The sequence below is a fragment of the Pteropus vampyrus genome, unplaced genomic scaffold (genome assembly GCF_000151845.1).
Source record: "Pteropus vampyrus isolate Shadow unplaced genomic scaffold, Pvam_2.0 Scaffold16, whole genome shotgun sequence".
NCBI lineage: Eukaryota > Metazoa > Chordata > Mammalia > Chiroptera > Pteropodidae > Pteropus > Pteropus vampyrus.
The window spans coordinates 2,653,566-2,665,433 of NW_011888797.1; the positions used below are offsets into that span (position 1 = coordinate 2,653,566).

The 11,868-nt window shown below is 32.8% G+C and overlaps 2 protein-coding genes across 5 annotated transcripts in view; one reads left to right on the forward strand and one right to left on the reverse strand.

Moving 5' to 3' along the window:
• The window catches only part of PARPBP (PARP1 binding protein), a 48,151-nt gene extending 37,984 nt beyond the window's left edge, over positions 1–10,167 (forward strand). For all 4 annotated transcript variants that reach the window (XM_011386829.2, XM_023527325.1, XM_011386834.2 and 1 more), the window contains 2 exons: positions 7,982–8,117; positions 8,607–10,167. In XM_011386829.2, coding sequence (XP_011385131.1) covers positions 7,982–8,117; positions 8,607–8,944 — 474 coding nt within the window. In that variant the 3' untranslated portion in view covers positions 8,945–10,167. The remainder of the gene's footprint in view (positions 1–7,981; positions 8,118–8,606) is intronic.
• Positions 9,616–10,942, reverse strand: PMCH (pro-melanin concentrating hormone). The gene is made up of 2 exons (XM_011386822.2): positions 10,161–10,942; positions 9,616–9,822 (listed from the first exon to the last, which is right to left on the reverse strand). Exons 1-2 carry the CDS (start codon positions 10,407–10,409, stop codon positions 9,616–9,618), a joined length of 456 nt encoding a protein of 151 aa, XP_011385124.1. The 5' UTR covers positions 10,410–10,942.
• Between the last annotated feature and the right edge of the window lie 926 nt (positions 10,943–11,868).

Here is an 11,868-nt window from a genome sequence, read left to right on the forward strand (position 1 = left end):
ACTAGCCCCAGTCCCCAGATAGTGTACTAGTGAGTTGAGAAAATACTGAGAATTATCACTAATATTTTCAAAACTGAGAAGCCAACTTAAAGTGTGTTCCTTTTTTTTTTTCCCCTTGTCAGAGAAATAGTAGAAGTGGCAGCTGGATAGTAATGTGGATAAAATGTGGAAAATGAAACCTGGGACTTACATACTTACACAAATGAAGGCTCTAGTGCTATTAACTTACTACTTATTGGGGAAATTATCCAAATGATCTCCTTTTATTTGAATGAAATGATCTCCTTTTATTTGAGTACTTGAGTGGGGGGAGTGAACTTCCTTATAGTACGTACGATACATAATAAATTCTTAGAAGAGAGTGTGGAACCCAGAAATTTCTTTAAACTGTCTATAGCCTCAACTGGACACTACTCCTGCCTCTACCATTCCTCAGGCTACAGAAAAAAAATGAGGGATAACAAAGTATTCAGCCTTCAAAATATAACTGAGAAGAAAATAAAATGCTCTCAAATAAAGAGGGAACAGAATCAAGAAATCACTCACGGACTTGGAGGCTTCTGTTTCTAACTAGGATATAGTAGGTCATAGCAGGATATCATTTCTGCTACAAGAACAAAATAAAAGGCAGATAAAATGGAGAAAATATATTTTAAAGACATAGGAAAGCTACGTAAGCAAAGCAGTTTAAATAAACTAAAAATCTAGAGAGGGCAAAATTCTTCTAAGGTGAGCAGTCTATTATCAGCTATTTTCTTCCTTGGGATTGTTTGCCAGTTTTTTTGGGGAGCTAAGGATTGGTGTTGGCCCATGTAAAGGAACTCTACTGAGGAAAAGAGGAACCAACAAAGATTTTGAATGTCTTGAGGGGTTGACAACAATTTGGAGACTTCAAGAGCCCTGAATGCACTTATTTTTATCTGGTACACATATGCTGAATTTTGGAGCTGAGTCAAAGGCTACGGCACCTCAATCCAGTAGACTGACATCATAGTGCTAATATTGTGGTCTTGAGGTAGCTCGAAGACGAGGCTCTGCTTGAGGAGTAAGACCTGCCTGAAACACATGGCTGTCTTCTTCTCAAGATATTTGCTACAATTGGAAATGAAGTGAGATGAGAGGCTAACGAGCACACTGTAAAAACCTCTGAAGGGCAGACTGAATCCGTAGACTTTCAGGTCAGAGGTGATAGAGATACACAAGACTCTCAGTTGAAAGCCTGGGAGGGATATTCCCGAGGAAGAAGTAAGGGCCAGAAGTTGAATATCAGCTATGACAACTATAACCCACCTCAGCCTCTGACTGCACTGAGTTTATCAGCTCTTCACTGTGTCTGCCTAACGGAGGCAAGGAGAACCCTTCTAGATAGAAGGCCCTTCATCCAGATCCTTATAGTTCCTTTATACACAATATCCAGCATGAAATAAACATATTCTGGACCGGAAAGAATAATCAAGAAGGAAAAACTAACAATAGAAGCAGACTCATAAATGATCCAGATATTAGAATTAGCTGATGAGGAATTAAAAATTTTTCAACATATAAAAGTAATTAGAAGAAAAGATGGGCAAAATAGATGAAAAATTGGGGAATCCCAAGAGAGAATTAAAATCTATAAAACAGAACCAAGTAAGAACTGTAAAAACATTATCTAAAATTACAAACTCATTAGATGAGTTTATTAGTAGACTAGACATAGCATTAGGTAGCATGTGTGGACTTGAATATAGGTCATTAGAAAAAAATCAAACTAAAGCAAAGAGAGAATAAAGAATAAAAAACCAAAGGAGGAGAGAAAGACACAGAGAAAGAGTCTACATTTTGCCTAATTGGAGTCCCAGAATGAGAGAAGAAAATTGGATGGAAACACTATTCAAAGATAAAATGATTGTAAGTTTTTTCAAAGCTTAATGGGTCCTTTCACATGGTTGTAGTTAGAAGTCACAGGGAACAGATGCAGGCTTCTTTTTAATACAGAGTTGCCTAAGGGTTCCAATGTTATGAACCTACCAAACAAAAAATGTCCCAGAGTCTTTTGAGAATCCATTTGTAGCACAGAAAAGTGCCACAGGACATAGATTGTAAAGCTTTGTTCGAGAGCAATGCTGTCCAGTAGAATTTTCTGTGAAGACGTTCTGTATTTGTGCTACTACTGTAGGTGCTAGCCGCATTTGGCTGACGAGCACTTGAAATGTGGCTAATGCAATTGAGGAACTGGATTTTTAATTTTAATTCATTAACTACATGTGGCTGGCATATTAAACAGTTGCAGTTCCAGTGGATTAGAGATACCCACAAATGCAATAACTAGAGACCCGAAATAAGTAGAGGAAGTGGTGCCCTGACCATGAGAAATTAGAATAATAGAATTCGAATAGGCAGTGAGAATGGAAGAGAGCATTTCCGACTGAGCAAACAACCTGATGAAAGCATTAGATTGCCTTAATAGTATAAAGCCACTGTGTATTGGCTTTATAAATAAGTGAATAAATAATGTGGATTAAGGAAAGTGTGGCTTTTGTGGTTTTAAGGAATAGTTACTTTTTGTAAGGCTTATTGTAAGGATAGGTGCATGAGAACCAGAGAAAGGTGGAATATTTAAGAACTTGAAGGGAATGGTGGATATAATGGATCTTAAGAACTTCAGTTGCATGGTTCTCTGTGTTTATATGTGATTTAGCTTTCCCCTGCATGTATACTTCTCTCGTTTCTGTACCAAATGGTTTCATTACTTATTTTGAACAGAGTTTATTCTGTACATGTTTTTCTGTCTCAAAGCTTTTATCTTTTCAGTGATTTAGCTATTTTTTGTGAGTTTATTTCTCTCATTTCTGTATCATGTAGTTTTCTTACTCTCCATTAAAAGAGTAGAATCTATTCTGTACATCTTTTTCTACTTCCTAGCATTTGCTTACTTGTGTTTCTGTCTCCTCAAACCTTCCACTTGCATACACCTGTTATAGTCTAATTTTACTTAATTCACTTAACAAGCATGTATTAAATGCCTCTTGGATACCAGGATCTGTCCTAGGCATTGACGATATATCAGTGAACAAATCAGACACAAACCCCGGTTCTCATGGACAAGTCTTTCTCAAATATTTGTGGGGCCAGGATGCAAGAATATAAATAGAAGCCCCCAACCTACTCCTCTACCCCTTCAACCCTGGTTCTGTTCTATACTCTTAGGGATACTCCACCAAGAAGTGTACACACCCACTTCCCATCACTCTTGCCGTAAATAGTCATCCCTTGAGCCTAGAAGAAGAGAGCAGTGCCAGCCCAGTGCCTAGGACAGTTTGAATAGAGAATTCTGGCATCCCAAGTCCTTGGAACAGGATCTAAAAGGGGAGTCATTATCTCCTAGTGGGCATGTCCGAGGCCCTGTGGATTCTTCACCCTGTGGGGATAGGAGGGCCACTGGTTAGTTGCCAGACTAAGGGTTTTGTTCATGGAGCTTACATTTCAGTTGGGAGAGGCAGACAATAAACAGAAAGAACAAGTGAATTATGTGGTGTAGTAGAAGGTTATCAGTGCTATGGAGTGAAACAGTTGGGAAGGAGAATAAGGAGAGTGTGCTCCTCTGTGTGTGTTTTGGTTTAAAATAGGATCATCAGTAGATGTCTCTTTGAGAAGGTGACATTAAGAAAAGACTTTGAATAAGTGAGCAGCACTCTTTGTTAGAATGAAAATGGGATGTTTGCGTTAGACTGAACTAGACATTCAATTAGAAATTGAATTCATTTTGGCTGGAGTAATGAATTTGAGTACCTGCTAAGTGTCAAGTGTTATACTAGACAGACATTTTATATCCTTCATCATAATTAATCCTTGCTCAACTCTAGAAGGCATAATTTTCCAGACCATATAGCTAGTAAGAAACAGAGCAAGGGTTTGTATTCAGGTGTAAGACTTCAAAGATTATGCTGTTCCTAAAGAGTAAATAAAGGCATAGTAATTATAATGTGGAGTCATAAAAAGGTAATGCTACTACTTAAGTCAAAAATACTATCTGCTATTTAGCAGAATAAATGAAGTTTCAATGATGAATAAATGGATCCTTCGATATATTTAAAAATTCATGTCATTATGATAACAAATCTCTGTTCTTTTGAAAATATAATGTAAGAATGAAAATGAAATTTAGAGTATTTATTTTTAGTTACATATTTAATAGGTATGTAGAGAATAATTTCCTTTTCCAAACTCGTTGATCTTTTTATCAGTATAATGGGGGCTTAGAACTTTCATTTTCTTATTAATATAGCTAACTGAGAATGTCTGTTACTTCTCAATATTTTTGACTCATTCTTCTTAATTTAACTGGAGTCAGGCTTTCCTATGTGAAGTACTATTTTCCTCAAACTGGGAACCTACTAATAATTTCAATTTAAAAAGAACTTGTGGCAAAAGGAGTTTTCCAATTCTTGGCAAGTTTGAAGTTCATTGCAATTTTACTGTGGATAGAAATCTTTCCAAAGGGGGGAAATCACTCTACAAAGGAAAACTTTCAATCCTTTTCTCTCGTGTGACGAACATAAAATGATTTTAACAGCCATGTATGAATCTGGACATTATTCTCAGTTGTTTAGTACTTCAAAAGCACTTTCAAGAGATAATTATATTGCTTATTTGTGATTCCAAATCAAATACACAGAGAGATTTGGAAGATTTGCAGCAGGAAGTAATCTCAACTCTATGTAGCCAATAATCTTGTGCAGAAAAATTCAACTTTTATGAACAAGGGAAAAGCATTCTCTTTTAAGTTATAAATACAAGCCAGTGTAGCTTGTATTGTTTTTTAATAACTAAAACGAAGATGCTGATTGTAAGTTCACTTTTTGAATTATATTCCTAGAATCATTTTAGAGTTAGCCTGGTCCTAAGAAGTGTTAATTCAACAGATTTCTTACTCTACGTGTTGTCATATATGTTATTGCATTAATAACTTTATAGTATCTACATAGATCTCTAGATTTTATATAGCCCTTTCATATTTTTAACTTCATTTAATCTTGACAATTTTGTGAGATAAATATTATTCCTGTTTATGTGTGGATGAGTGAGAAGTTGGGAGGTTTACCCACAATCATCTAGTTAATAAGAGTGATAGGGCCAGTATTAGAAGCCAGGTGTTTTGATTGCAAACCTGGTGCTTTTCCCATCATATCATTGGTTTTTCTGCAGATTTCTTAGCTGGACATTACATTATTGCCTCCAATCAAGTTCATGATCAATTAAAATCTCTAGATCTTTTTCATATGGTTCTCCTCATCCTGTACATCTGTGAATGATATTTTGAACTTAAATACAGGACTTTGCTTATTCTCATTCATTTTCATCTGATTATTTTCTACTTACGATTCTAGCCTTCTTAGGTCTTTTCAATCTTGATTTTGTTATCCAATTTATTTATTATTCCTTCCAGCTGTGTCAAGAGCAAATTTTATAAGTAGAATGTCTTCATGATTGTAGAAGCTGTCTGAGTACTCTCTTTAGTATGCTGTGTGCCTATCACATAGTTGGACCTTAATAAGAGGTAATTAATAAAAAATAATTTTGTGTGGGATAGGGAAAAGAAAACCCACATACAATGTTTTATAAAAGAAAAAAATATATCCTCAATATAACTACTCCCAGTTTTTTCTTTTGGACATAAATATTCCAAGATTACCATAGAATTATTGTGGTACTCTCTTATATTTTGATATGCTTATATATAATATTTTCATGGTAAATAAAGCGGCTAACTATTTTCCTTTCATATCCAATCCCATTCTTAGTATTTTAAGAAGCTATTGCATTGTAACCTAGTTTTCTGAAATTGCCCTGCTGTCACTAGGGCTAGAGAATTTCTCAATGTAGGGTTTGGAGAGTAGAAATCTAGTTGAAATGAAGTCCGTGGAACTTCGTGACTATTTACATAGCAAAGAAAAGTTTTTACTTAGATGTATGTTAAAAATTAAGGAAAATAACAGCTTTCTAAAGAAATTTTTGTTTATACTAAACGTGAGATTGAGAAATCATCAATTGTCTGTACTAAATATAATTATTGGATTTTTATTTGGTGTTTTATGGGTGGTACTGATGAAGATTTTGTGGTGAGAGGTTAAAGTCCCTCAAGCCACCTGTCACTATCTGGATACTATGGGAGTCATTCTAGCCAGCCACTTCGCATTCATTTGCCTTCATGGGCTTACCATTCTGTTTATAACTCTGTAAGCAGTAAGTTTATAATTCTTTATAAGCAATAATTTTGGTGAAATGAAGGAAAAGTTGTGTGAAAATGTCAACAGTATTGGTTTTGCGGAAAAGTTTTTAGATAACTTTACTATAATAATGGTGTGATGTAATATAAAGTTGATTCTATTAACAAATTCATTGAGTAGCTTTATCAATTGCTTTAATTCGGTATTTATGGAATTAATAAAGTCCAGAAAGGGCTAGTTAAAACCTTCAGTTATATTTCAGAGCATCTCATGGTGGAAACTGTATAATAGTAGCTGCATTCGTGTGGATTTATGAAGATATGACTTTGTAGTTCCATCCATTGTCGAGCCTGTTCTATTTAACTTTAAAAAAAAGAATTTTGATCTTTTACATTTTCACATTTTTTTTCAATTTTGTGTATTTTTGTGCCTAAATGGAAGAGAACAAACTCCAGTGGCCTAAATATTCAAGCAAATTAAACATGATTTTTAGTGATCGAGGAACTGGAGGTTTTCATAGATGTCATTGATCAGAAAGATATAAAATCTGTCACCCAAAGAAAACTTGCTTTTATGATTAGTTGTACTGGAGACTATTCTAATTTCTTTTAAACCATAGTGGATTTCCCTGCCGTTATCTTTGCAAACAGCTGAGTGAGTTAATGTAGTGATATCTCTGAATATATAACATATGACTACTGAATATATAATATAAAGTTGTGCTGTTTTAGATTTCATGAACTATATCAATATTCTGTAAGTAATCTTTAACATCATGTACTTTAAAGTGTTAAAGTCCTCTTATTCAATCATTTATTTGATATTTAAACTTTATTTTTGAAAAGGAATTAGATGATTCTGATTTAGAGAAATCTCCCCCTTATAACTGAATGGCGTTGCACATCAGCTGTAACTGTTAAAATTTGCATTATCTGTATAGATTACTTTGTTCTGAAATTAATTTCTACCTCCAAAACAACTACTAGTTTTGTGTTTGCAGAATACATTCCCAAAACTGCTTTCTTGGCATCCCTTTTAGTGGTTAAGAATTAAATTTAACTTTCTAATTTCCTCTTCTTTGAAGATAAATGCAAGAGTATGTTTTAGATAGTCACCCATTAAATTACTTGATCAAATCTTAACTAGAGTGATTATTTGAATCATCTTTCTTATTTTCCTAAATATTTCAAGTTTTTAATCAAGAAACAATGCATTTTAGTCACCATTTTGTTTTATCATTGTTTATTTCCTCGTTAGTTTTCTATTTTTGTTTCTTTTGCCTTCTCTTGGTTCTCTTTTTCATCTGAGCATTTCTCTCTTCCTCAATTTCTCTAATTTTTTAAATTCATGTTATTTTTTTTTTCTAAAAGAGTTATACTTTATAATTCTTAGGATGAAGAACTTGTATTTTTCTAGGATTATGTATATCAAGTATATTATTATTAATCTTATCATAAAACACTTTCTAAAGCAGCTCAGATAGGAATATCTAAGAAAGGCTTCTGAAGAGTCTAAAATTGATCTTTTTAAATTGTTAAAAAATATGAAAAATATACATAAAACTGATATTGCCAAAATGAATAAAAATGCTAGTTATAGCAATGAATGAATTTGCAAACTTTGAAACATCGAGGGTTAAAAGTTCTCAGAGAATAAATGAAATTTTGAAGGGAAATTTTTATGTTACCTTGATTGCTGTAGAGTTTCTATCTAGGTGAAAAAATAAAAATAAAGAATGAATTGCATATTTTCTTCTTTCTTCCTGTTACCAGATGAAGCAAACCTTAATTAGATCCCAGTTTTCTTGTACTTACAAAGATGACTGCCTGACAAGCAGGAATACATGGAACAATGTTAATTCAGCATCAAAGCCATTGTGTGTTCCTCACATGGAAAATGACCTTTCTGGTAATTGATTTTATTTGAGCAATTAAATAACAGTTTAATTCTAGTGTAGTAATTGTTTTTAAACAAGTAAAACCAGATTTTTTTCTTGCAAAGTATAAAATGTGAAATGTAAAGTTTACATTTTTAAAGCCTTTGGTTTACTTAAAAAGTTAAATCTAAGTACAAATTTATAGATATAAATAGGATACAGTTTTATTTAACTAAATGTTTTTAAGAAATAGCTTGTTGCATTTAAGGATTAAGTGTCATGCATTCAAACAAAGCAAATAATTTGTTGTTTATAGGGATAAAAAGTGATATGATAAAATAAAAAGTAATGTAGTAGTAATATAGCTGTATTTGTTAATCATGTAATTTATAGCATTATTTGATTGCAAATCATAAAATTTTGACTAGTTTTTAATTGTTTTTAAAGGTTATTTTAAAATTCTCATGTTTAATAATACTAAATATTATATTATTCCTTCCTCTTTTTATCTTGCATAACAGAAGGTGTCAATTCTTCTGTTGGAAGACCAACAATTGGAACAAGATCTGGAAATGTTCATCCGGACAGAAGTAAAAATGAAAAAGTAGAAAGAAAATCAAGTAGTCAAACAGGAAATAAAAGCTCAAAAAGGAAACAGGTGGATTTAGATGATGAAAATATTCTCTGTGATAATGGAAATGAACTACATCGACATAAAAATGTTAAGTTACCTAAGACATCAAACGATTTGCAGAATAAATTGGATGGCAAACTAGCCAGAGGAGCAAAAAACCAGTGTACTGCCAAGGACAAATTGATTACTGGCCAGACAAAGTTAACTCAGTTTTTTAGACTGTGAATTTGCTTTTATGTGCTTTAGATTTATGTATGTATAAAAACATCCATCAAAGACATTTACCCAATTTTTAAGAGATGGTATAAGTTACGATGCCTTATTATGTAAGCTTAGTATGTTAAGCATTGTTTAAAAAATACCACTAAGTCGTAATTATGCAGAATATTCACAAAGTTTAATGCACAGATAAAGCATATCATTTAGGTTACTGATATCTCTGAATACTACTTTTAAAACAGACATTTAAAATAATACAAGTCATAGGAACATTAAGGGCTTTTTCCCCCACAGGCAATCAAGTGATTTTGTTTTCTTCTGAAAAGATGATGTGGGCCAACAGGTATCATCAGACTTGCCAGCACGGTCGGTAGACTCTCCCCAGCATGCATCTGAGCACTGAAGGAAAAAAAAAAGTTTAAATTGTTTAAAGGACTGTTATTATCACACAAAATTTACTAGAACTAAAAGACTGAATCTAGTGTATCTAATTCTGAGGAAATAAAAATTATAATAACTAATTACATGTTTTTTAATTCCACATATTTGGCAGGGATTACTTAATATCAAGTGTATTTAAACCATGTTCTTATTTAATTTTATGATTGGATTTAAATTCAGTTAAACTCAGATTTCTGTTTTATGGTTTTAAGATATAAGAATTGAATTTTAAAGGACTACTCACTGTCAAAATCTCTCCTTCCTATAGGAAATTTAGCTGAGTTTTCTTCATCCCCCATTTCTCTCTTTTCTTGTGTTGATTCAGTATTCTGAACTCCATTCTCAGCTGGAAAAGCTACAGATCCTTTTAGTGCAAGATAAGGTTTTCCAGCCAGATTCAGTGGCAGACCATGATTTAAGAAATTATGTTTGGAGCCTGCGTTCTGTAAAGAAAAGGTTTATTTGTGTTTTAGCTGTCTTTTTGGGAATGGTAATATAATACAGATACATAATGTTCTTATTGATCAATTCAAAGGTGCTCTGCACTGATTTGCCTTTTTAAAAATACCTTAGATATAAAGTTTTTTTTGAGGCAAAAACCTTTTGGAAAGGAGTTGTCCAAAAACAATCTGGTATGTATGGAATTTCATCAGTCTTAATGTATATTGTGAGTATTTGCACATAGCTTCTGTTTATAAAAGTATTGACTTTACTTTCATATGGTTCACAAAAATCATTCAAATATCCATTGAAATAAAGGACAAGTCATATTGCCACTTACCTTTGAATTTTTGTTTTCCTCATCGTTCATGAAACTGCTTTCATCATTTTTATATTGTTCCAGGATAGGAGCAACGACTGATTTTTCTGCAGTATCTTCCTTCTGAAAGGCTTTCCCCAGCCTAAATGTGTTAAATACCATGTCATCTTCTAAATTTCTTATGGACTTGGATGCTGAAAGAAAAATGCCTTGAGAAAGCAAAGAAAAAGTTAGTATTAATACATAGGAAGAGAGACTCATTTTTGCCATTCTTAGTTCGATGTTTGCATCGAGTTAAGCAAGGAAGAGTAAAATGAAGACAATTTCTCAAACTGCTTCATAAATGATTCCTACCTTTTATATATTTTCCAGCTTGAATAGAAAGCACTTCAAAGACAGACTTTCATCATTTGAGAAATGAGTAATCAGATAGAGGCTAACCTTTTGTATAGCTGCTAATACCTACATTGTTTCGGTTTTAGTGGCATATTGTTTATTTTGAGTGAATTTTCTCAGAATCTGATTACGATCTTTTGTAGAATGCTTTCTGTTGAGCAGATTATAGTCTCTTGAAAATGGATTATTAAGGAAGACTACAGGATGTCAGGCTCTCCATATTCTTATTGTTTCCTTCTGTATATTTAGTTAAGATTAAAACTAAACTTATTTCACTCGGTGATGATAAGGATAAAAGTTTTATTTACTGTTAATCCTGATTAAATTGAAATAATCTTCAAAAAAACATTTTCTTTCATAAATGCTTGATAGAGTCTTTGGCGAGTCACATGTATATTCTGTCAGTGTCAACAAAAACTCATTCATGCTATATCTAAAATTGACCTGACAGGTGTGTTTTATCTCTGCACTTACAAAAGAATGTTACTGATATTTAGTAATGAATTTAGCAGTTAAATAATATTAAGTTCATGAAGAGAATATTTATGTGCTCTATAAAAATTTGGAAGATGATTATGTTGTACGATTTAAAATTAAACATTTCAGAGTTAATTTTGTAATTTTGACCCCACCAGGTAAGAGAACAACACATTCTTGTATATTTATTTCGGTACATATGTGCAAGAGTTTTTCTAGGGTATATATCTAGGTATTGAATTATTAGGTCATAGAGTATATGCATGTTTAGTTTTACTGATACCAAAATGTTTACAGAACAGTAGCAACCAATTTAAGCTCCCACCAGCAGGGGATGAGAATTCCCCATTGCTCCATGTCCTAGCCAATACTTGGATATCTTATTCGCCTTTTAATTTGTATTTCTTTAATTATCAAAGAGGTTGAGTCTATTTTTGTATGTTTGTGAGCCATTTATCTTTTCTCTTATGTAAAATGCTCTTAAAAAATGTTTGTTCATTTTCTATTGGGTTGTTTGAAAATGGGTTATTAAGGAAGACTACAGGACGTAGTCTTATTGATTCATGGGAGTTCTTTATACATCTGGATATTAATTCTTTGTTATTTATATGTACCCTGAGATCATTAACATATTTCTATATTCTAAAAGTTTAAATGTTTTGACTTTCACATTTAAATTCTTAATTTATCTGGACTTTTGTGTGTGGTATAAGAGATACAATTTTACTTTTTTCCAAAAGTCCTTACACATTTCTTGAATAATTCATCCTGTCTCCACAAATCTGCAGTGCCATCTCTGTAGTATATTAGGTTTCTATACATGTGTGGGTCTTTCTGAGCTATTTATTCCACTGCC